At 36.4% G+C, this 27240-nt stretch overlaps 1 protein-coding gene across 1 annotated transcript; it reads left to right on the top strand.

Annotated features, from left to right (window-relative positions):
- The first annotated feature begins 207 nt into the window (after nt 1-207).
- Nucleotides 208-27240, top strand: LOC131043801 (phospholipid-transporting ATPase 1). Its single transcript, XM_057977034.2, has 8 exons — nt 208-2584; nt 22548-22899; nt 23123-23817; nt 23895-23980; nt 24199-24322; nt 24766-24985; nt 25940-26398; nt 26566-27240. The coding sequence occupies exons 1-8, from the start codon at nt 757-759 to the stop codon at nt 26735-26737; spliced, it is 3936 nt and encodes a 1311-aa protein (XP_057833017.1). The 5' UTR covers nt 208-756; the 3' UTR covers nt 26738-27240.

The raw sequence follows: 27240 nt of genomic DNA, 5'->3' as shown, positions 1-27240 counted from the left end.
GGCCAAAAGTCCAAAAAAAAAGGAGGTCCAGAGGAGTGTCCACTGAAAATAGGAGTACATCCTTACCGTGGAAAACGGGAAAACCCCAAAAATCCGAGAAAATTGAAGTCTTAGTTGTAACCAACGTGGCAAAAAGCGTCAATACAATTAAAGACCGTCCGTCAAAGCTTGTGGACACCCCTTTCATTCGTGTTTGTGAAAGTGGCAGTTCCGAATCAAAAATTAATTTAAAAATCGAACTGGCACAAATTAGAAATAAGAAAAAAACAAAAAATTGACGGAGATTAGAGCAAATGAAACCAAAAAATATTTTTTTGACGGAATCTCCAAAGTCATTTGCAGGTTCCATGTTCGATTCTGCTGTGCGCTCGATGGATGATGCTGAGAAAACCCTAGCGATCTGCTGAAATTGAAATCGCAGGAGCCAATACGTCACTCAAATTGATCGAGACAGGTGAAAGTGTGGCGAAGTCCTCGGGTAAGAGTTTTCAACTCAAATATTTCAATCTGCAGCAGCCAATGCTTAGCCTATCGCTTTCTACAGTGAGTTTGTAGTGGGAAATGCGGGCGGAGCATGCAAAATGGCAAGGTAGAGGAAATGGATTTGTGTGTATCACGCGGAATTGAAGTAATTGTGAAGTTTTTGGCTAGAACGGAGGGTGAAGAGGTGATTTCTGGGCCGCCAATCCTGATTTAGAGCTTTTCAGAACTTTTCTGTGCCGATCTTCGGATGTATGCGCGTTTAGGCTGCAAATTATGATTTCAGACAATCCTTTTCTGATCTCTTCTCCACCCCACACTAATTCTAGTAGCGGTAGCTATGATTGTGTTTTCCCCAATGTTAATGCTACCTCCCGCTTGTCCTCTCAGATCCGATCTTCAAGTTACATTGGGAGTGGGCCACACGAGATGCAATATTTGAAGGATAACGATAACAGCAGCATTGGATGGGATTCGTACTCCAATTCAAGCCCTAACAATAAATTTCAGCTCCCTGGCTCTGAATTCTTCCCTTTCCGCTCGAAGGGTGAAACTGAAGAGCAGGGCGTGGCTTTTTCAGCTGACAACATGTATCCGCCAAATACCTCTGTAGTTAATTCCTTAGAGACTCATAATTGTGTATCCACGTTTGAGATTTCTAACACGCTAGACAGTCCTTTGGCTCAGAAAGCGGAGAATATGAGGCGGCAAGCAGATTCTTCAAAAGGGCAAGGTTTGAGAGTTTTGGAGCTAGAGCATTCTGCAACAGATGGTGAAAATCAAAATGATAGGCTCATATATATCAATGACCCCAAACTGACAAATGACAAATATGAGTTTACTGGAAATGAGATTCGGACTAGCAAATACACTGTCATCACTTTCCTACCGAAGAATTTGTTTGTTCAGTTTCATCGACTTGCTTACATTTATTTCCTGGTGATAGCTGCCTTGAATCAGCTTCCTCAGCTTGCAGTCTTTGGGAGAACTGTATCACTTTTCCCCTTGCTGTTTGTTTTGTGTGTGACAGCAATCAAGGATGGGTATGAGGACTGGCGCCGACATCGTTCTGATAAGAAAGAGAATAATAGGGAGGTACAAGTGTTACAGGGTCTCCTTTATAGCTCAAAGAAATGGAAGAATGTAAGAGTAGGTGAAGTTCTGAAGATACATGCAAATGAAACAATCCCATGTGATATTGTTTTGTTAGAGACGAGTGATCCTAGTGGAATTGCATATGTTCAGACAATTAATCTTGATGGAGAATCAAATCTGAAAACAAGATATGCCAGACAGGAAACTGCAGTTAAGAGGCCTGAGAGGGAACCCCCTTCAGGACTTATTCGTTGTGAACAACCAAATAGAAACATATATGGTTTCATTGCAAACATGAAAATTGATGACCAAACGATTCCCCTTGGGCCATCAAACATTGTGCTTCGAGGTTGCCAGCTGAAAAATACGGCATGGATAGTTGGTGTGGTTGTTTATGCTGGTCAAGAGACCAAAGCAATGCTGAATAGCTCAGGAGCACCTTCAAAACGAAGCAGATTGGAAGGGCACATGAACAGAGAGACGATATGGCTATCCGTCTTTCTATTTATTATGTGTGCTGTGGTGGCATTTGGAATGCTTATGTGGCTTGTCAAGCACAAGGAGGAACTTGATACTTCTCCGTTCTATAGGAAGATAATTTTTACATATGAAAACAGGGGTGGAGAAAAATACAATTATTATGGTGTTGGAATGGAGGTTTTAATTTCATTTCTGAGTTCTGTCATAGTTTTCCAGATAATGATACCGATATCTCTGTATATATCAATGGAGTTAGTCCGTTTGGGGCAGTCATATTTCATGATTGGGGATCAGGAGATGTATGATAGCAATTCAAATTCAAGGTTCCAATGTCGTTCATTGAACATAAATGAAGATTTAGGTCAGATCAGGTATATATTCTCTGACAAGACAGGTACCCTGACAGAGAATAAGATGGAGTTTTATAATGCAAGTATATGTGGGGTGAATTACTGCAATGCAAAATCTACTGTTGAATGTTTGGTGCAAGAAACTTCTAGCAAGAATGAAGAGCGGGAAAATATTGCAGGTTTGGAAAATGCACCTCTATGATTTCTTGGATAAATGTTTATTTGTTTATGGTTCTTGTTTGGCATGTTTTTTAGTAAGTGAGAATATTTCCTAGATGTTGAACATTAGCTATTTGTTTCTTTGTCCCTTTTAATATTGTATTGGCTACTTTCTATTGGTTCAAGCATTGTACAGGCGCATAGGACTACTTAATTTATTTCTACTTATGCTCCATTTTGAGGGAATTCCATAAGCATGTTAGTTTCGTAAACTTCTAATTTCCAGATTCATTGGTGTGAATGATGATATGTTTTCTAATAATATTGTTGATTCATCGACTCAATTTAATTGCACATGATATCTAGTGCTTTTCAATAAGTGAAGGTGCTGGTTTATGTTTTTTATTTGCCTTGTTTTTGCTGCTTTAACCTCTAAATTGACAACTAAGAATCAGTCCTTTTCTTTATCTGATTTGTTTTCCTTCCCCATTTAGTGTACAGACAAAAGTATGGTAGTACCCCATGATATTTGTTGAACCTTACTAGAATAAGTGAAATATATGTTTAATTTATGCTCTTCGTATCATTTGCACATTCTTCTAAACTTGGTCATTCTGACTATAGTCTCAAATTCTCAATGATAAATCTTTATCAACTTTTTCTAGGACTAATCTCATTTTGATGTCCTTCAGAACTTTTCATGTTGGATGTGGAATTTCCTACCAAGTTTGCACAAAATAGTAACTTTTGGCACAACTTTAAATTGTTTCCAAAACTCTATTTTTGATCGGTCTACTTCTTTTGTGGGGTTACCCTGATGCCACAGTGGAGGGCTATCATTTCTGTCAAAGTCACATAGGATTTGTATATGACCTCATCAGTTTCTGTATTCCACACTTCATGTTGGATACTTCATTTTATGCAATTTCAACCCTTCACATGTCTTGAGGGGATTAGCAATCGGGGCTCTTCTAAGAAATAGCTACTGATTTTCTACTTATGTTTACCACTTGATAGTTGTTTCGCTTACCTTGGTTAATATGCTTATTGAGAGTTTGAACCATTTGGAGATGTTTTTGACGTATTGTCTCTTCATGTGGGTCGTACTTTTCATTCTAATGTATTCATTTGTTCACATCTAAGATATATGATCTCCTCTACTCTAGGTAGATATTATTGCTGTCTAAATCAATATTTCTCTGTGGTTTATATGCCAAATTTCAGGGATATGTGGATGTGTTTATGGGAGAGCTAGAGAGACACCCCAAATTTTAGGGGATGGCACATGAGACTAGCACAAATATATGGGTTTTTATACAATCTGAGTTGGCCGAATGATTAATGTCTTTATACTCTAGAGTGGTGGTCACATGCTGGAATTTGGAGGGAGGTAGGGTTGTACACCTCATTGAACAATATATATGGTAAATGGAAAACCAATGATTTTGTAGAATGCTTGTGTAAAGAAGGTTTTATGCACCAAATTGATGTCTCCCTTAGCAGTGACTTTAGAAACTACCTTTACCTTTTACCAGTTGCAAATATAATATCAAATCTTTTAACTGTCTGTATAGTTCTGGATGAAATTGGTAGCCATTTCCACATTCCTCAAAGACTAAGCATCATTAGGATCCAATTTTTATATGTGCAATTATATGGACTTAATTCCATTATTAAACATCCTTTAAAGAGGGATTCCTCAAAAATTTATAAATTTAGAGAGTTAAGTCACTAGTCAAATTATATGATTTAATAACTTAGTTGATAGCTATAAGTAAGTGATTAAGCTTTAAAGTTGCTGGATAGCTTAGAATTCCAATTTTATAACTTACTTTATATACCCTTGGATAAGCGTAAAGGGATTTCTGGGGCAATAATCACAGAATTAGTCAAATGAATATTGAGAAATCGAGTCGTTACAGGCTGAGTTAATTATTAGATGGAAATCAAAACTTATTTAAAATTATATCTGAAATGGCAATCAACATCATGCTTTTTGAAACCATATCCAGCCTATTTTAGCTAACTGGCTTAATTTGTCAAAGAAAACTTCACAAAAATGTGAACTAGATCTGGTCTATAACAAAACAATGATCAGCAAGGTTTTAATGACAGACAGAGCAATTCAAATGATTGTTTCTTTTTGATAAGATATATGGGGGTTTCTATAGGGGCCCTCGCCCAGGAAAGTGATAAACCAAAGACCATACAAACTGAAGAGCTGAAAAGCATAGAAAAAACCATGCAGGGGCAAGAGAGGAAAAGCTCATGCAGGGCCAGAGAGGAAAAGCCCATGTAGGGACAGCATAGAAACAGCCCACACAAGGCAACAAAGAAAAAAAAATAGAGGTCAAATGCTGAGGAGAAGACCCCTGACAACCAACATCGCCAGCCATGTGTCACATCCTAGCCGCCAACACTCACACTGCCATCATCTAGGTCACCTGAAGTCCAATCAACACCACCTGTGCCTAGCATAACTGAAGAAACATTAACCAAATCACTGTCTCCACAGATAGCTAAAGTAGAAAACTTAACACCATGAATGACTTCCATCCTCTGCTGTGACTGTACTAGATGAAGACTGTCCAGGGAGGATAGAGTATATGCACTAGTCATCTCTAGCACCCCCTTCTTATGACCCACAAGCAAATGCTTTATCACCTTCCTTAGGTCAAGATAGAAAGCTTATAGTATAGTACACTGGAAACTACACCTTTCCAATTGGCATTTCTGTAATTAATCGAATTTGCACAATTGAAAATCTTTTTTAAAGATAGCAGTCAGATTTGCTGATTAACAACAAATGTTATTAAGTCATAATTCTAATAATGTCTACTAAAAGATCAGTCAACTTAGCACAATGGTGATTTCCACGTGAAATTGCTCTTGAATGAGTTGTGGGTTTCCGTCCTTCAATTCCTGCCATGAGGAGTTTAGTCCTCAGGTTAAATGAATTGCAATTCCATGCTCTAAAGAAGTAATAATTAGATAATTAAAGATGTATTCTTTTTAGTGGTTACTTCTTGTTTGGTGTCTATTATATTTTTTTTTTTCCTTCAATGGCCATGATTCTTCACATGCCCTTTTACTTTTGATAAAGTTAAACTTTAATTTTTTATAACTATATTATATTTAACCATTCCCAAGATTGCTTGTCCTCAAGCAATCACAGACTAGTACTCTTAGAATTTCTTCTTCACTTGATCAAGTCTTTCAGAAGATACTGGGATCCCAAGTTGATCTTCAAAATTTGTAATTCCCAATCCTTGATCCAAAACTAAGACTTATACGGTTAATTTTAAGAACTTGAAGGTAATTTGGCATGATAACATGTTGATCATGCTGAACGTTCATCTTTTTTAACTTTTTATGCAATTTGGTAGTTGTGTCTTCATATTTACACAATTTGATGTTTTTGATTGATTAAGTAGGGAAGGGCCTTGAAACCATTACATAAAGCTCAACATAAGCATCACAAAGCCACAGAACCAGTTACAACAAAATCTGGCCACTAGGCCAGACAGCACTAAGAAACAGCAGCAGAACAACAAACTCGAGAAAGAATAGACACAGCAGACAAAAAGCTAGCAGAGGTACTTCCAGTCCTTAGACAAGGACCCCATGGTCTCTTCCCAACACGCCTTTTCCAGTAACCTCTTTTTTTTTCTTGCACTTTTTCATCTCCTGCCAATCTTCTTCTGAGTTAGACTCCTTTTCTTCTTCTTAAGCCTAGATTGACCAGTTACAACCCCTATCACGGGCTTCTTGATAATGCCATCAGTAATTTTGGCAAGCTCATTAAAGGATTTTTCCATTTTCACTAACTTGTTTTGATACAAACTCATATTGCTTTACAACTTTTCCCATTTTTCCTTGCATCTTTTATAGTCCGCATGGTCTTCCTGAGCCATCTCAATGATGCTCACTCTATTCTGGAGGTCTTCAATTTTGGCATAATATGCATCAAAGGGATGTTCTCTCACATCTCATCTTTTTGTTCGTCATTCTGATTTTTCTCCGTATCTTCAACAACATTAGTGTTCTTCTCAGAGGCAGTCCTCCCAAATCACCACAGTCATCAACCACATATTTTGGGGAAAGAGAAAGATAATTATCAGCATTAATCTAGGAGGGCACAACAACATTCTCCTCAGGAACACGATAGAGCTCAGTTACAGACAGAGGAAGAAGTTCCTCCTCTTCAACTTCATTGAGGTCCTCATTATCTTCATTAGTTTCCTCCACATCTTCTTCATTAGCATCCTACCTGTAATTAATTTCAATATTTTTCATCTTATTATATGACAATTTTTTTGCACCTCCAGAGGTTCTAGCTAATCTTGCAGACCTTCCCCTCGATTTCTCCTTATGCACATCTCCAAGACCTTCCTCATCTGAGATTGCAATAACCAAGTCCACCATGGAATTAATATTATCTTTCTTAACATTGTCTTTTTTATCCTTAAGGGTTTTAGAGTCCTCCTTTTTGCTCTCAACATCAATGGACGTGTTTTTTTTACTTTTCTTCCCAGACTTAGACTCAAATTGAGGGGAATTAACAGGAGTTGGGGGAGATTTTCTTTTAGATAGAGGAGTGAAATTTAACGGTAGAGTGCTTTTATCAACATTAAATTCCAGAGAACTAGGAGTCTGCAACTCCTCACTGAATAGAATTTTCTTTTTGCCCTTTGCAGAAAAACTAGGGGCACGAAGGGAAGGGTTGTCCTATTTCACAGTATGGTTAGGGATTTTAACCTTTAGGTTCTTAGCAGGGGAATTAGGATTACTGGAAGAAGGACCATCTCTTAGAGGCTTCATAGAATCATTAGGGTTTCTAATATGGGGGTTAGCAGCAGGAGAAAGGCTCAGACTACACTTGCAAAGGGCCAAAATTAAAATTTGATATAATGGAGGAGAAGCCCCCTTAAAAACACATTTTTTCCAATGAAGAGAGTAAATAAAAAGGAAGAGTAATAAGATTTCCTTGCCTAAGATTGTCTAACAGAGGAAAATAAAAAATGGTATTCATGCACTGTAGTAAATCTCTCTTCCAAAGTAAAACACTTAAAAATGTGGGAATTCACCAAATGCCAAGGCGTTGGGAGAGCTTCTCTATTGTGCCCATTCTGGTGCCGTTTAACCTTTTCACCATCCTCAAAAAATGCCTCTGTAAACTTGTGGTAGCTTGTCTTGCTAATCCTTTTGACTTTGTCTCCTTCGAAGCAATGATATCTTCAGTCACAGTGAAACTAATACTCCCAATGGAAACTGAATCCTTCTTCGCAGAGCTGACAAATTGAGAGGTAAGGGAGTCTTCGTAACCCTTTATTGCCAGGAAGAAATGGGTAAAGCTGCACTACTCAAACATTTCCCACAACTCAACGTTCTTCTTTAAGGCACAAGACATAGGTGCCATTTTTTTGAAAGTGCATAATTTTTAACAAGGAATTTGAATATGCAAAAATAAACTTTGGGTGCCACCAAAGTACTACATTGAACCTTCTGACACAAGTGTTCTTTGAGCCATGTTCCACTTCTCCAATGAAGTCAACTAATTATTTTATTGACCATATCTCAATACAGAAAGCTTTTGTATGATGACTGGAATCAAGAGGGATGCTCCTCTCAATGGATGACATGGTTGCCACCTCACTTTACACCATTCTAACCAATATCTAGAAAATTTTCTTCTCCAACTGCCTAAATGTGTTTAAATATCAAAAGCATTTGAACATGTTGAAGGAACCATATCAACATTCTTTTTCTCCTACATTAGATCAATGATTTAGGTGCTTCCACTTTTTATTCTCCTTGTTTGAAGATTCAAGACCATAGGATGCTCATTCTTGCCCTTGTAAGGATTCAACATGAAGCACTGTCCACCTTTGCATAAGCAGTACTTGTTGGCCCCTAGGCAGTACACAACTTTCATGTTTTTTTGAGCTGCCAAACACAACTCCACATACATCCATGGGCACAACATCCAACACCATGTCATCAATAAATTTATGGTTAACAACAAACCTTATTCTACATTTCCTACCAATTGACAAATCAGAACTTTGTTTGATAAGTATCAATACCAGTTTTTCCAAGCAAATCTGGAGAAATGAAGTTAGCTTGGGAATAAGAACTGAAAAGTGCATCAGATTTTATACCCTTAAGCTGAATTTTGATGCTAAACAACTTTGAATGCTCATTTTCTTCTCGTGTCAAAACATTGAAACTTACCTTTTTTGTAGTGCATGACAATTTTGAATAACACCTGAACTACAATCAATTTCTTTGCCCTCGTCAAATGTAATGTAGTGGTTTTCTTACACTTTTTACCTTTCAGAGAGGACAAATTTTTAGATATAGCTTCTGGTGGGTTATGTTCATTTGACCATTCACATCACAATAGTCACAATACTTTGTATATTTTGTCTGTGCTTGTAGCACTTGCCTTCATTGTCTTGGCCTTGGCTTCTTTTCTCTTTATAGAGGATGGAGGACCATCTACATCAAGGGACTGAGCACGTGCATATGCTTCATCTATGTCCACCAGCTTGGAAAGCAATATGGACCCTCGAAGATGGATATGAAGGCCTTTGATGCATTTCATCAACACTCTCATCTTGCATATCTTTCTCTATTTGGACTGCTCCTGAATCAAATTCACTACTGTACTCTGGCACACTTAGTCCATTTGGTTGTTTTAAAAGGCGCCACTCCATACACTTTTCCACTCCACGACATACTGGATAAAATTGATTTTAAATCAATTTCTTGAATTTATCCCATGAACTAACATGAGCTTGTTTTCTTAAAGCCATTAACTGAAAGAGACTCTCAAACCAACGTTGTAGTAAAGGAAATATATTTTTCCGAAGAAAGGGAATGCATACCAAAACATACTTCTAAATGAAAAAACCAATAGGCAAGCTTCTTTGCATCCACATCTTGTTTGAAGGGTGGAATCGCAATCTTTGTCTTAGCCTTGAATAGAGGTTTTTTTTGCAGACTAGATTGACCATGGCTTTGCTCTTTATCTTTATAGAAGACAGCTTTCCCCTTGCTCTTGTTGCCCTCTAAAGAGCACAACTTCTCCATGAGAGCTTGTATGATCCCTTTCATTCTCCCAATTGATTAGGATATACTTTCAACATTGCCTTCTAGATTACTTTGCTTGTTCATCAAAAGTTTCCACATCTTGTTTGAAGGGTGGAATCTCAATCATTGTCTTAGCCTTGTGTTGGTTGAAAATTTTGTACACCTGGGGGATGTGCAAAATTGTGGTTTCAGCCACAGTGTGTGAGTATGATACTCTCCTAATTTAGGGAAGGCTCCCCCTATCTATAAACTAAACTAATCTAATATGGGTGAGACAATAGTCTTTCTTCTTCTTTTAAGAAAAACTATACTCTTTTCTCTTCACAAAAAAGCAATAGCAATTGGAAATAAATAACAACAAATACAGAAATGAGACTTTTTTTAAGGATTTTTGGAACATAAAGGGAAGCAAAGTTTCCGTGAAGGCACAAAGACCTCCGTCACTTTCTCGGGACGGGAAAACAGAAATGAAAGCACAAAGTCTTCAGCACATCTATTGTCCTATCAACCTTTTCAAAATGATAACAATGTACATCACACAACAGCTCAAAGTCTGTCTGTATGATGCACATTCCCTTTTATGCACAAGTCTTAAAATAAAAGCAGCACAAAGTCTACAAGTTATCTTCTTACTTGAACTTTCCACACTAGCTTCAAATATGATAAGCAACTCAAAGTTTGCAAGACCAAATCTGAAAACCAAACCTATAGCTTTAAATGCAATTAGCAACTCAAAGTTTGCAAGATTGAATTTAAATCCCTCTTGAATAACACCTCAAAACTCACAACCAATCTCTAGAAAATGTCGTCATATAACACCTTGAATCAACACAAAGTTTGAAAGCAATTTGCCTCTTTTAATTGACTGCAATCTGATTTACAACTAAGCTCAAAGTCTTAAAGTGTACATACAAACTGACAAAGTTTTGTTGCATTGCCAAAAGATAAAAATTACAATAGACTCCCTCAAGTATTTATAGGAGAGGAGCCTTGAGAAAAAGGTGGGAGGATCCTAACTGACTTGAGAAATTCTCTCAACCACCATGACTTATTCCAACTACAGACTAAGACTTATTCAAAATTACAAGTCCTATTCTAAATTGACTTGTAATTACAAAAGTGCAAGTGATAAACTTGCAATTACAAAATTGTTTTTTACAAGTAAACTTGTCAAAACAAAATTACAAATATACAATTGAAACTATTCTATGTGTCCGAAGACAAGACTCTAACTACATCATCCTCTGTTTTGAAAATCTTCATGCTGCTTTAGGATGCTCTGTGATCGAGGTAAATGACATATTGAACTGGAACAAGAACTTGCACCCTTGATAGTCTTTGTGTCTTTAACCAGCGAACTCCAACCTTTCACATGCTTGGGGTAGTACCATTTCTTCAAGAGGGAAAGGGCTGCCTTCCTCTTTTCATGTTATGACCATCTCTGTCTTGAAAGCATTCTATAATTTGCATCCATGAATTGCTGTTGTATCTCTTCTTCTTTTCTTCACTGCTGAAGAACCCATAACACCTTATTCAAGATGATATTGTTATAAAACAATGCCCATGCCTTGATTTGTTGGTTTGATAGATCGTGTGTGCAAACAAGACTGACAAGGGAATGGATAAATTGATGCAAAAATGGGCTCACAAGTGAATTTCGGGTTTTGAGGACTTCATTACATGTGTGGAAAACATGTTATGGGAAAACAAACATGCAACTTCATATATGCAATGAGAAAACACAAGTTTGCACTTGTAATTGCATGCTAGAGACTCATTTTCAAGTGTTTTTGAGTGCATTTTGGACCAATTTCGGGGAAGGCTGACTGCAAGTGAAGACACAACTGCAATCGTGTTTTAAAATTCCGACTGCAAGTATACTTTAAATGGGAAAAATGGATGAACGTGTGAAATGAGTGGATGAAATGGTGTTTTGACATGAGGGGAAAATGGAAAGAACGATTTTGATCCATAATGGCAAACTTTATGTGACAAGGAAAGACACATTTTCAACTTGACAACTTTGGAAGAGGAAAAAAAACTTCAATTTGTAATCAGATTTATAAAACCCGAAATCTTGCTTGGTCAAAACAAATGAGCTTGGGGGAAACCGTAATGCTCTTATAAATAGGTGAAGAAGCCAACATGTTGGTATCCTATGCAACAAACAAATCAGTTTTGCATTTAACCCATTCCACAAAAAACGGCTTGGAAGGAGAGTTACATTTGGTGCCAAACACTCTTCAATGAATGAAAGATGCAAAACGTGTTGCAAATGTGGCAACAATGGCAGAATATAGGCACCCCAAATGTGGAACACACTCAGCAAAAACGGAGCTGAAAACTTCACATTAATGTGCAAAACATGTTTGCCAAAACTGTTGAATCTCAAGAACGTGGCACCAACCATCAATCTCCTGCAGATTGGCTTGAATGTGGGATGTATTCAAGGGAATAATGCCACAAAAATCAGATTTGTGAGAGCAAGAATGCAGATTGGGTTCTTCCTCTCCAACTACAAGCAAATGTGCCCTCCAAAGATGCAATCGGGTTTTTAAAACCCCTTTACAAGTTTTAAATTGCATTACTTTTCCTTTACTTGAGCAATTTCGGGTTTCTAGGGAATGTGAATTGAGGATGGACCGATGATCAGTCCAGTTCAAAAAGGAGCAAAAATTTTGCCTCGGGAAGCATGCCTTAGAGCAAAATCTTCAACCTGCAGTGGTTGCTCTGAAACCCGAAATTGCACAAAAAGCTAAGAAAAAGAAGACCAAAACTCACCAAAACTTGGACAATGATGGCAAAGACACCCCCCAATGATTTGACACTAACAAATGTGAGTTTTGTACTTCGTAAAATGTGCCTTGGAGACAAAAATAACACATTTAAACCAAAATTTTGTAAGGGTTGTCACATTTTTGAAAATTCAAAAATGAGGACAACACCTTGAATAGAGGTTTTTTTTGCAGACTAGATTGACCATGGCTTTGCTCTTTTTCTTCATGGAGAACAACTTTGCCCTTGCTCTTGTTGCCCTCTAAAGAGCACAACTTCTCCATGAGAGCTTGTATGATCCCAATTGATCAAGATATACTTTCAGCATTGCCTTCTAGATTACCTTGCTTGTTCATCAAAAGTTTCTGCATCTCTTTCCATGCTTCTTAAATCTCTCTTCCACCCATGAGATTCAATGTCTTTGTAAAGGCAACAAATCTTTCCCACTTACTCTTGTTGTGGGCATGAACCTGCAAAATGACTCGCAACGCTTCCACAAAAGAAATAACTTGTTTTGATACAAAGAGGGATCTACAAACTAGAGGAAGCTAAGCCTCACTGCTAGTCATCACATATAAATTATGAAGGATAAACTGCACATTTTAAGCAAAATAATAAATCAAGAATTCAAGGAGTTGGGAACAACACTTACGGTGAAAAATTGATTGCTCAAATAATTGGATTATCTATTCAACGATATACAACCGTATATATAAAGATTACAAGACGACGTTCTAAATTAAGAACAAGTCGTTTAAGTGAAAACTAAAAAGCTAAAAAACTTAAAAATACTAAAAGCTTAAAGCTAAATAATAAAAGGCTAACTATGCGTCTTTAACAAAGAAGCAATAGTTTCACTTAATGCACTAAAAAAGCTAAGTAAGTTGACTAAAAAGCTAAATAGCTAACTAAGTCGACAACTAAGATGACCACTAAGAATAGAAGATGACCATTATAGAATAGATATTAATATTATTTTAACACCCTCCCTAATGGTCATCATACTCAATACCTCACAGAAGACACTGCAAGTGTTTGATCACAATTGCAAACAACACTCTGCTGCTATGGAGACCATCCCAAGATCTGCAAAATGTAAATGACCAAGAGTACCAGAAGCTATCCAAGCTAATGTAGCCCTCACACACGAATTAGAGATCTGACACATGCGAATTACTGAAGACTGAAACCATGATTTTGAGGAAAAAATCAGCAAACCCTTTTGTAGAAGAGTACTGAGCACTGTTTGCTCTAGCAACTCCAAAATAGATTGCAAGATTCCACGGTTGTAGATGTTCTCCCTAGCAATGCGGCCCAAAACTGACTGCAACAAAGCATGATTTTTGTGGAAAAAAACCATCAAACCCTGAGAACTTTCGGAATCACAAAATCCCACGCGAACTTTGTGATGTCCCCACTCTAGTCAGTTTCAGTGACTGATGGGTTAGCCTATTATTTTGAACTCTTGTAAGCTAACATTCGGGATAGAGAGTCTTAGTGGCAGTTCCACTTCTTCAATTCAGTCTTGGGTTCAGTTCCGGGGCCTTAGCAGTTAGTGTGTGGGCTTAGTTGAGGGACTTACTATTTATAGTAAGTCAATTTGCCGGTTGTGCTATTTTTAGTCAGGGCACCTAGACACATGGGGGTTATTCAGTATTGATTCCAGCTTCAGACGACACGTCAAAAGATTGAATAATGAAGGAGATATTAATATTCTAGTGGTTAAGTTATTTAATTAACTTATATGGTTATTATAAAGTCACTTTTGTGACTTTATTAAATTAAAAACCACTTAATATTATAAAGTGATTTTTTATTAAATCACTTAAATGATTTTGGGCGCCTAAGTTGACTATTGAACTATGCAAAGTTAATTAAATACATTTTAATGTATTTAAAATGCATTTGGGCGTACTTATAGAAAATCGTGCCATTTGGGGGTTATAAAGAAATTGAAAGCAATACAAACTCTATTATTGATTATTTGACTTTGCTTGATTTTGCTCTGTGGATTGTCTGAGACAAGGGTTTCAGAGGGTTTGCTAGAGAAGAACGTGCATTCTTCATGGATCTGTGATTCTGAGGTTGTGAAAGATCAGCTGAATTATTGCAAACTGAGAGGGCTTCATCCTGGAGTCTTATTGTGCTTCATCTGGGTTTATTAATTTCAGTTATTTGCAGATTTTTACAGTAAGGAAAGGGCTCATAATTTAGTTGCAGTTGCTCTCAATTCCGTTTCTATTCAGTTTTATGTGCAATTCTTGCCTGACACACTTGTTATTTTTTGCTTAAAAATTGTTCAAAAATCTTGAAAATCCAAAAACACATCAGCAATAGTATTTCAGGAGAGTAAGAACCAATAGGGTTCTTACAAACTTCACGTATTACAGATGATTTTGGAGGAAAAAATAAAAAAAACTAGCAAACAATTTTTGAGGAAAAAATCGTGAAAACCTAGAAATCCCACGCAAACTTTGCAGATTACAGATGATAATTTTTAAGGAAAAAATTCTAAACCTTGCGAACAATTTTTTAGGTTAAAAATCGTGAAAATCTACCAAACAGGAAATTTGCTTATCATAAAGCATAGAAGGTTGCAACATGAGCCTGCTCGTGTTCCTGAGATCCTCCCAGCCTAGATTGCACAGATGCCAACAATTTCCTGCAATCTTTCTTCATATGGCCAAACTGGTGACAATAGTTACACTGTACACTTTTCTTCTTCGAAGATTGTTGATATTAACCTTGCCCCTTTTGCTGGAAGGATTGACCTTTACCCTTGTTCTTATCCAAAACTTCAGTTGTGAAGCCTATTTAGTGGACAAACTTGCGTTGCTTCCAAATTGCTGCTTCCATCGATCCTGCTGCAGAAGTTTGTTGCAAAGATCAGGAAACTTCAGATCAACACTAGTAGATGAGATATTGAGCGTATCAATGAAATGCTCGTAGGATCTGGGAAGGCTTTTCAGCGTGATCACTACCATATCCTCTTCCACCATGGTATGACCTATAGCTTCCAACTGGTCACGAATGTCCTTGATCTTTTGAAGATGTGCCTGGATAGATGACTTCTCATTCATCATGATAGAAAACAACATATTCTTCAGAAAGAAAGCTCGGCTTTTATCGGACGTTTCATGAAGATCCTTCAAGAGATCCCAAATCTCTTTAGCTGTTTTACCTGAAGGCACCTGAGGGAGTTGATCATTTTTGATTGAGAGTTTGATAAGCATGACAACTTCTCGATTTTTCGTATCATGTTTGTCTTGATTTTCACCCATTGCTTTAGCACGAGATTCCTTGCCCAAAACAATCTGATCAAGGCAACGATATTCAAATATTGATAACATGCATTGTTTCCAGGTGTTATAGTTGAGGCCATTGAACTTCTGATTGTGTTCCAATATGATGTTGGTCAAAGATGCCATCACGGAAATCGAGATTGAACGAGGTCAACCTAGTGAAGGCAAGAGATAGAAGAATCTGATTTAAAAAAACATAATACAAGCAGCTGCAACAATAATCTGAAACCCTAGAGTGGAATTCGAGGCACGAAACCCAATGCACAGTAGGCACGGAACCCAATGCACAAACTGCAAAAAACTGAAATTTTCTTGCAAACCCTCGGGCACAAAAAAATTTGGCACAACTATTGAGGCAAGATTCTGGGCACGGAACCCAAGGCAAAAAGCTGACACGGATCCCAATATTAAGAACTGTAGATAATAACTTGTGATTTTTTTTCTTCTGAAAAATCAGAAAAAAAAAATCAAACGATTTTTCAAAGAAAAAACTGTAAAAAAAGAAGTCGAAACCCTTTTTGCCGTCGCGTTTGAAAATCACGAAACGGTTGCAGGTTGCCCATATCCGTGAAATTTGAACAGGAAATCACGTCAAGTTTTAGGCGGGATACACAAAAAATGCGTCGCCAAAAACGTGATTTTTGCAGTTGCGAAAATCGACTGGCGAAAATCGTGTCAAATAGGTGCCAAAAAAAACCACGGCCCAAAAATAAGCGCCCAGAATCGCGACGATCAGGTTCTGAGCGGCAAAAAAAGGAACCAAAATCGCGCCGCCTATATCCTGCAAAGAAACATCTGACCACAATCTTGCCGAAAAACCCTTGAAAATTGCAGAAAACTGTGCCGCCCACAGGAAAAACATGAGTCGTAGAGATTTGCAAAAGAAACCCTAGCACAAAGCCCTGCGAAAAAAATGAAACAACCCTCCAAAAATCCGAAGTATTCAGATTGTGCCCTAAAAATGTTTTCGATCCAATTCGCCCAGAAAAAAACTTTAGAAAAATTTCACTAAAAAATTTCAATAAGAAATTATTGTAGAATTACAAATTTTCCACAAAATTTTAAATCCTGCTTTGATACCATGAAAAATTAATTGCTCAAATAATTGGATTATCTATTCAATGATATACAACCATATATATAGAGATTGCAAGATGACGTTCTAAATTAAGAACAAGTCGTTTAAGTGAAAACTAAAATGCTAAAAAGCTTAAAATACTAAATAAAGCTTAAAAAGCTAAATAATAAAAAGCTAACTATGTGTCTTTAATAAAGAAGCAATAGTTTCACTTAACACACTAAAAAGGCTAAATAAGCTGACTAAAAAGCTAAATAGCTAACTAAGTCAACAACTAAGATGATCACTAAGAATAGAAGATGACCATTATAGAATAGATATTAATATTATTTTAACATACGGCACATTAGAAGATAAATGGATTTACTTTGGAGATCCCAACATTTTTGGAAAAACTCTAGAAATTAGTGAGGAAACACACTCAATTTCCATTATCTTCAATTAGACTTACAATCTTAGGGCTCTTGGGCACACAAGCAGCCTGAAATCAACTTATGTCAGTCTCTAAGATCTCTAAAATAACTCTAATATTTACTTAGCTTTGTTCTTTTGCCTATGACAGTGTTTCTTGAATCTATGAAACATACTAGCATTCAACCATTTCACAACAAATCTTTCAACTGTTGCCACTACAGGCATTTACAGGACTAAAATAGACTATATCAGTCATGTTAGGAATCCTAGAAGCCTTCAGAAACCATTTGCCTGAGAGTAATCATTTTCAGAACTAAAATATATTTTCTTGAGAGTAATAGGATTCCAGTAGCTACTAGGATGATAGTGTCTTAGTGGATGAAGGCACAAGAACTCTTAAAAAAGCATAAATTATAAAAAATGAAAAATTGTTGAAGTGGGATTTAATAATTGTACTAAGAGTCTATGTATCTATAAAGTTTGGTGAAGATGCTTTTGTAGACAATGTAATGTAGGTCATGAAGGATCCAAGGCAATATGTAAACTGCTAGTCTATGAAGGTGGAACACATGAATATGGCTGCATAGTGTTTTATTCAGTGCCAACAATGCTCTGGCTATTCATGAATATTAGCCCTGTAATTAACCTTGTAGGGCATTGACTCAAATCCCAATAATTTTTTTTGCTTTCAACTGAATTCTACTCTTTCTGATCACCTAGATCCTAGAATGGGCAAGGTGAGCATACATAAACGAACAAAGACAAAGGAAAATCAATTGAAAAGTGTTGGTGGCAAGTTGATCGACTTACAATTTAAAACAATCATAGAGCCAGTCTAGACAAATTGGTTGATAATGAGTGCAAATGAAGTTGCATCAATGCCAAAATGGTGGATTCTCACCTGATTCTGGATCACACCATGCAAGGTGGAGAATGATAGAAAATGAATGTGATCTGGCAGTATTATTGTCCAAGGATCTATTACAATGAATAAACAATTACTGGCGTTACAAACGGCCAGTATTACAATGAGAACAGATAAGAAAGGATTACTTTCCTTAAACAATTACATTCGAACATTTTGTCAAACATTTATCTATCATTCTGAAATTGAGAGCATTTCATGAAACAGTTAGCTAGCAAATTTAAACACAAAATATGTACCTGGATTGAGCTAAGAGCCTAAGTGATGATCAAGTGCTGTAGTCAGGTCAAATAGTTTGATATATTGCTTCCTTGCTGCTGTTGGACTATGATATTTTGATTAAAATCTGATATAAACTCAAATCTGCATGATGCCCCTCTTTGTCTTTATACTGAAAGTTTGATCTACACACTTGTAATATTAAAATCTACACTTAAAAAGTTGGTGCTGCTCAAGTGATATCTGAAACAGCCCTTTTTATTACCTTCAGTGATCAGTTTCAAATTGAAATAACCTGAAACGATGGTTTCTGCACTTCTCAATGCTGTATGGTCCTTGAAACACCATTACACATAAAATCAGATTCACACACCACACTTTATTTTTTTGCTTTTCGGAATATGTAAATCACATTGAACATTGAATCCGCACAAAACCCAAAAATCATTCTAAGCCCAAAATATTGAAAATCACAAACTAAAACAAAATACCCACTGAATCTGAAACTTTCAACACAATGGTGATTCTGGCATGAAACCACTTGAAATGGAATGAGGATTTTTGTCTTCAAACCAATCTTTGTTGCACATTGGTAATTCTAGGATGGAATTACTCTAAACGAAATCTAGGAGGGTTTTCATCCTTGAGGCTTTCAAATTTCCAAAGGGTTTCCATCCTTGGAAAATGGAGAAGATGGATGTGTGTTCATTCTTGAGAAATGAAATAAATCCAGAAAGAATGTAATGTCTTTTATGAAAACTATCCTTTTATAATTTTTCTAGAGCTATTTCTGGGAAAAAAACCTTTTTTTCCTTTCAATTGCGTTTTCGAAAAGTTGTTTTTGGCTCTTTTGTTGCTTTATTGGGAAATCATTTTTTTGTTTTTCTATTGCTTTTTTAGAAAAGCAAATTTTTCCTTAATAAAATAACATAAAGTGTCCTTAAGACCACTTTTCAGCTCCTCAATCCTAATGACATTTTATCTGCACACTTTAAACGCCTTTTTAAAAATAATTAAATATAAGTCGTCATTTAATTTTACTTTTTTGATGACTTTAATATTTAATTATTTTTCCCTTTTTAAATCATCTCAAGGTCTTACAAAAAATATTAAAATAAGCCAATTAAACTATTTTTGTAATTCCACCAACTCCTTAAGTGTAGGGCTTTAGCCATGGATAATTGGCACCATCCAAGGATGATGTACTTCACCAAGAAGTTTGGAGTGATCCTAGAAAGTCGGAGTTTCCAAGAATGTTGGAATTGATAAGAAAAGGTGAGATTACGGGCCCAACTGGAGTTTGGTGATATGGCTGCTCTTGACAAAATATGGAAAATGTTTGTTCAGGGAAGGAAAATTCATGCTATTTGTGAGAAGACTAATGTTGATTTTAAGATCCTTGAGCAAGTGAATGATAGGGAAGCTGATTTTGTTGTGAAGCTTGCTGAATTAAAATTGGATGAAGAAGATCCTTGTCTTGATGAAAACAAATATTGTCACAATCCTCGACTCTAGTGAACATGTAGGGGGGCATGTCTATATAATCTGCTGAATGACTGAACAGGTGTTGCAATTTTGATGGACCTTGCTCTTTGGATAACATTTATCTTTTATCGAATGCAGCAGTTTTTGGTATGATATGGATTTACATGTTTTTCAAGGGATAAAGGTAGGAAGGTTTGCGGCTTCATTTTGGCACTTTCCTTCATTAATATACGTGACAATGTCGGGTAGATTGAGATGACAATGATTCTTGAAGGAAGCTTTCCTCTTTGGCAGTGTGGAGAGGCAGATTTGGAAGAAAATGAAGATTTAAGAGAGTTCTACTATTTAACAGTCTGTCTTTGGCATGCTAACAGCTATTTTTTGCTAGTAATGTTGAGAAAAGACTTAGTATGTTTGTGTTTTTGTATTTTTGTTTTTCACTCAGTAATGTCAGTAAAGCTTTTGCCAAGTCAGAGCTTTTCTGCCTTGTACAAGGAAATAAAACAAAATATGAGAACATAAGTTTGTTATCTTTCTTGATTTTCTGTTAGAGACATATTGTGGTTTCTTCTTCTTGGATCCTTAAGATCCTATGAAGATGGATCTACTTCTTGATTATTAGTGGGGTTTTTATATCCCTTGTTTTGATTTACCCTAAATACAAAACATTATAATTAAATTTCAATTTTTTTTGTGGGATTTGATCCATGTGTTTTATATCTGAACAAATATGCCAATGAAATTCTTTAAATGTAACACTAACTATAATAAACAAATGGTCTTCAAGAAATATGAAAATATATAATAAAATTCCTTATAGTTGTTGAAAACTTCTGTCAAAAGTATGCTTTCTATGAGGAGAACAATGTGTATGCACAGGTTAAATAAAGGAGCAGACTCATTGATAAGGAAGCTACACATGCTTTCTATCAGGACCAGTGATATACATATTCAAAGAGACAAATTATTTAGGCTCTAGGGGACTATCAACAACCAAGTTGCATCCTTAGATGATGCATTTGGCTAGTGATATAATATTTTCTCTTGTTATTCCTACAAACTTATTATTTTATTTATTTGGCATCTTAACAGAACTCCTATGATTTGGATTATGCATACCAAGCTTACGCTAAGGCAGTCCCTGCTCCTAATAATAAGCAGGATTTGAACTACCTAAAAGTGAAAACATATATTGATGATTTTCTAATGTCTTAGGCTATTCTTGTTCATTTATTTGTGCGTAAAGAAAATATATTCTAATGTTACTGATGTTAGTTTTCGTGATCAGATTATCCACAATAAACAGAAAACTAAAGTTGCACAGTAAAGCATACAAATAGAGGATCACACAACACAAGACTACCCTGGGAAAACCTCCCTCTTGGAGGAAAAACCCAGCAACAAATCAGATGTAGATCCTTTTATTAATTGTAGAATACAATGGCAATAAAGATCAGATTACTTATTTGATATAACTGTCAACCTAGGGCAGAATTAGAGTTACAGTTGTAACCCAGCTAGGGCACAATGTAACAGCAGAAGATAACAGACTTATCAGCATACAATTTCCAGCTCTTCGTAGTTCTTCACTGAAGATTGCAGACCTAATGATGTTTGTGGACCTTCAAGAGGAACTCGCTATCCTCTTCAATGTATTCACTGTCCAAGATCGCATGTATGGCAAATGCTGATGGCAGAAGTAATTCGCTGATTTTCAGAGGTGGTTCACTTGCCTTCAATGAATATTCGCTAACCTCCAGATCTTCCAGAGCTAACTTCACTTTTTTTGATGATAAAACTGAATAATGAATACATACAAATGAATCTCTATTTGTATGTGGCGTGGAGACCAATTCAAGTCGGCTTTACCTTAAGTTTTGTGCCAAGATTTTAATTGCAATTATAAGGCTTACACGTTGCCTTAAGTCTTGCCCTATTTTGGCATCTTAATAATGATTAAGTTATATTGCAAGGGGAGCACACCTATTTAGGGACACACGTTACATGAAGTGATATAGGGTCGGCCCTATAATATGATGAACGCCTTTCATGTTGCTTGGCGTGTAGGAGATAAAGGGCCCAGCCCTATTCGAGTTTGTGCACATAGAGATAGGGCCCAGCCCTATTTACACGCCTCCTTAATGAAGCAGGGCCCAGCCCCCTTTTGGGATTCGGACAACATTGGAATAGGGCCCAGCCCTATTTGTTTTACACATTACATATAAATACAATAGATAGGGCCCTGCCCTATAAGGATTCGGATGATGCCTTAAGGCAATCCGAATCCTATTTATTTTCCTAACCTAGTTACAAAATCAACAACTAAGGGCAAGGAAACATCTTTTATTCCTGTCAAATGAAAAATGTGAGCAGTACCATAGAACAACCAATACCTTGGTACCTTAGGTTTAAAATTTGAACAATTCAGTATTCGTTCTACTTAGTTTTTTTTACTGCAATCCCTGTCATTGATTTGCAAACATGAAAGCCGTGGCTACAAAAAAGGAAATTAATTATCCAAAAATACTTATACTGTGGAAGCATCTTCTTGTTTTCAACTCTTTTAATTCCTTTTCCTTAGAAATTTGTAACGTGAAATCCTAGGTTTCAATTGTCTTTATAAAAGTGTATTTTGTTCTGTTTCTGATGTTTTCTCTCTCTTGTTCGGTGCTTCCTTAGAGGCTCTACAGAAATACTGGATGGGCAGGTTTTGAAACCAAAGATGAAGGTCAAGGTGGATGTGGAGCTTGTTCAGTTACTCAGTAAAAGCTTATCATTGCATGAGAGAAAAGTTGCACACGAATACTTCCTTACTCTGGCAGCTTGTAATACAGTAGTCCCTACTATAATAGAAATGCCATCTCCTGGAAACCATGAACGTAATGCTGCAAATTTATCATATGAAGATTCAAGATCAATTGATTATCAGGGAGAGTCTCCAGATGAACAGGCTCTGGTTGCAGCAGCTGCTGCTTATGGATATACTCTCATTGAGAGAACATCAGGGTATATTGTGATCAATGTATTGGGTGAAAGGCAAAGGTAAGTTTTATTTGCTTGCATTCTTTCTGGTGTAGCCTACCATGAAAATATTTTGTTGAGAGTTAATTTTATATGGATTTTGTTAAGGTGCCAAATGGAAAATTTGCAATGCAATGATTATTTGTTTTGGTTTACTCTCTTTAAGTTGTATCTGAAATATTTATTCAAACCTTATTTTAATCAGTTTTGTTTCTTGTTTCTGCCCTTGATTTCGGAAAAGCAGGCTGGATGTATTGGGGTTACATGAGTTTGACAGTGTACGCAAAAGGATGTCAGTAATAGTGCGATGTCCAGACAATACTGTAAAAGTTCTTGTAAAAGGGGCAGATAGTTCAATACTTAATATTATAGCCAAAACATCTAGTGGCAGTGAAGCAGCACCCTTGAATGATTTAATTCGTAATACAGAAAGCCATTTGACTGAATATTCATCACAAGGTTTGCGAACTCTTGTTGTGGCAGCAAAAAATCTCAATGAGGAAGAACTTAAAAGATGGCAGTGTTGTTATGAAGAAGCCAGTACATCATTAACTGAAAGGGCAGGCATGCTTCGGGGAGCTGCAAGTCTCATTGAATGCAATCTTAACCTTCTTGGGGCCACAGGGATAGAAGATAAATTACAAGATGGTGTTCCAGATGCAATAGAATCTCTAAGGCAAGCTGGGATTAAGGTTTGGGTTCTGACTGGAGATAAGCAAGAAACTGCTATTTCCATCGCTCTTTCATGTAAGCTTCTCAATGGGAGTATGCAACAAATTATAATCAAAGGTACCTCCACAGAAGCTTGTCGACATCTCTTAGCAGAGGCAAAGACAACATATGGAATAACTAGAAATGAGAAGCAAAAAAACTTATCAAAGAGGCAAAAAAGTGTTGATATTGATGAGGGTGAGGGCATACATGGAAGGCGAGTGCCTGGTATGGTAACTTCTTAATCCTAATTTAATGTCATTAGATGTATCTGGATAATAATTTTGACTACCATGGTATGACAGGTATGGAAGAGGGGCATTCACCGTTGGCACTAGTAATTGATGGCACGAGTCTGGTCTATATATTGGAAAGTGATTTGGAACAAGAGGCATGTTCTTTTTCAATTATCTTAAGCTCTTTTTGATATCATGATAATTGATAAGGAGAATGGTTAAATGAATTGAAATGGTCAATCTTGTGTTTGGATAAGGAAAGTGTGCATGAGATTTTGAGATTAATCTTGAGTATGTATTTGAAGCTTTCATTCAGATTATTTGATCATCTGTGATTTTAATACTCTGGATTTTGTGTATAATGCTTTTTCAGCTTTTTGATTTGGCCACATCATGTAAAGTAGTCCTTTGCTGTCGAGTTGCTCCTTTGCAAAAAGCTGGTATTGTTGACCTTATAAAGAGCAGAACAAATGACATGACACTAGCCATTGGCGATGGTGAGTGTTATTTCTTTAGTTGCGATTATTCTTTTAGTTGTAAATTATAGAGATAAATAAAATGCTATTTTTCGGTTTCTTCTTACACTCGTTTACGAAGAGTTTGTAATGGGTGTGTCCCCCCACATATGACATGCAGGTTCTCGAGGTTTATGGTATTTTTAAAAAATCAACTCTTACCATTATTTATATAATCCATTTAAAACTTGAAACACTGATTACTTTCTGTCAAATTGAATAGCATAATTAAAGCACATAGTTTTAGACTTTTATGGTGATCTTAAGATCTCTTTACATATTTGCATGGTTACTCTGTCTTTGAACTTACCAATCCAACACACCTTTTCTTATCTTTGGAGGAACATCTTCTTGCAATATGTTTATGCTTTTTTATTTGAGTCATTCTTTTTTTCTCCTCCAAATGAGTTTGTTTTTTGGTGCAGGAGCAAACGATGTTTCTATGATCCAGATGGCAGATGTTGGAGTAGGCATTAGTGGTCAAGAAGGACGACAAGCTGTGATGGCGTCTGACTTTGCAATGGGACAATTCAAATTTTTGAAGCGATTATTGCTTGTTCATGGTCACTGGAATTATCAACGTGTTGGCTATTTGGTTCTGTACAACTTCTACAGGAATGCTGTATTTGTATTGATGCTCTTCTGGTGAGTATTCATATGTATTATATTACTGTAAAAGCATGATGCTTTCCTCAGTAAAGTTGATTCTGGTAAGGTTGAAGGCTTATGTTGGAACCATTGGAATATCACATCTCCCTTTGGTATTCTGTCTTTTCTACTGTTTTCTTTTATGTGTTTTCCATGCTAGCTTTTGTCTAATTGCCATCTTTTATGATTGACATACAGTCACTTGAATATTGCTGGTTGTCTTATTATATAGATCATTAGTTATATAGGTACAAGAAGTCTATAATTTTTTTGTCTACCATCTACTGTTATAATCTTCTCATTGTCATTATGCATGAAATTATTATAGATATACACTATACCTTTCATTGCTTTTACTTCCTTTACCTGTATATTTAGAAAACTCTGAATTTTGGGAATGCTTTTTAGAATATTGTACCTGAACTTGCTGTCAAATTTGATTCCTTGCCCATATCCTTGCACCCTGGCTGCTTACAGTGTGTTACAGCCATCTAGTTTCTAACTATTCTGAATTTGTTTCCTGTTCTTTTCCATCTCCTCTACTTCTCACTTTCTTTTTCTACCATCACTGATTGCATGTTCAATGCTTTGCTGGAGTTTGAGAGTAAGCCTTTGCAAGAGTGAGATAAGGGAACATTTTACTTCTTTTTTAATTTGACTCATGCTAGCATAAGGGAACATTTTACTTCTTTTTTAATTTTTGGCAAAGAATACAATATCATACAAATTAGAATCTTAATGACTGGTATGATAAAAGTTTTTTTAGAGAAATTGGAAACCTAATCTCTAATTGTAATAGACTCAAGCATCATAAATGTTTCCAGCACTACACATTTTGATAACTAATATATAATATAAATCAGTAGTATACTTACCCTTGGGATTTCTAGCAATTTATTCAGTTGATAGTGATATTCTACTAAATGATGTACTCTATATTGAATTATGCAGGTATATATTGTACACAGCCTATTCTACAACATCTTCCTTAACTGACTGGAGCAGTGTATTCTATTCTGTTATCTATACTTCCTTGCCAACAATCGTGGCAGGTGTATTAGACAAAGATTTGGATCAAAAAACTCTACTTCGCTATCCAAAACTTTATGGGGCTGGGCACAGACAGGAAAGTTATAACCCAAAGCTCTTCTGGCTCACAATGACTGATACATTGTGGCAAAGTCTTGTTCTTTTCTATGTACCACTTCTTTCATATAAACAAAGTACAATTGACATCTGGAGCATAGGTAGTCTGTGGACAATTAGCGTGGTTGTGCTAGTCAATGTTCATTTGGCGATGGACATTCAATGTTGGGCATTTTTTACTCATGCTGCAACATGGGGCTCAATTGTTGTTACATATGCTTGCCTTGTCATTTTGGATTCAATTCCTGTATTTCCTAACTACTGGTAAGAAAATTTTCAAGTAATGTTCTTAATCCTTGTCGTTCTGTTAAGTTTCTATTATTATTTTGGAGAATGGCGAGAAGCTGTATGCCATTGGAATAGTGTTATTCTAGTTTTTTTTTGCAGTCCTATGATACATGGCACTGCTAATTGAAATATGCATTTTACAGGACAATCTTCCGACTAGCCATGTCGGTGCCGTATTGGTTAAATATTCTTCTTATAACATGTTTAGCATTACTACCTCGCTTTGTAGTGAAAGCTATGACACAGAGGTTCTGGCCTTCAGATATTCAAATTGCCCGAGAAGCAGAAATACTGAAAAGGGATTCTGACAACTAGGCTGTGATGTTGACTGAAACTGCAAACTTGCTTGGTCATTGTTGTTACAAAGGATTAAGTTCTTTCCTGCTTCATGTAGCTACAGGAACTGGTAACTTCGCCATGGAGCTTATTTTTGTGTGACAAATACAGTGCCAATTTGCAGAGGTACAATATTTGTCTTCAATCACCTTGTGTCTCATCTGGTACAACAGAATGAAATTTCATGTTGGAGTAGCTCCACTTGCCCATTGCTCACATTTAGGTCTGAAACGGCCAAATCTGGTGACCTGTGTGTTGCTTATCTTAATCTTGCAGGCTTTGTAAAATTTGAAAATCTCAATGTATTCTACTTTCCAAAGCTGGCCATAACAGCCAAGGTTTTGGATTGCTGCATCTCTCTGCAAGTTGATATGTAATTATGTGTTTTAACTTTTCATAAATATGTTATGGAAGGCAAACCAATATGAATCAGTGGATCTTGATTCTTTAAATTTTTACAACTAACCTCAATTTCCACATCA

Source organism: Cryptomeria japonica, chromosome 7 (genome assembly GCF_030272615.1).
Source record: "Cryptomeria japonica chromosome 7, Sugi_1.0, whole genome shotgun sequence".
Lineage (NCBI taxonomy): Eukaryota > Viridiplantae > Streptophyta > Pinopsida > Cupressales > Cupressaceae > Cryptomeria > Cryptomeria japonica.
This window is presented reverse-complemented; position numbering and strand designations above follow the sequence as displayed.

Coding starts and splice junctions, on each gene's coding strand:
- LOC131043801 (XM_057977034.2), top strand. CDS start 757: ATGATTTCAGACAATCCTTTTCTGATCTCTTCTCCACCCCACACTAAT. Junction 2,585..22,547: donor AGAGCGGGAAAATATTGCAG/GTTTGGAAAATG, acceptor GAGGCTCTACAG/AAATACTGGATGGGCAGGTT. Junction 24,323..24,765: donor GACACTAGCCATTGGCGATG/GTGAGTGTTATT, acceptor TTTTTGGTGCAG/GAGCAAACGATGTTTCTATG.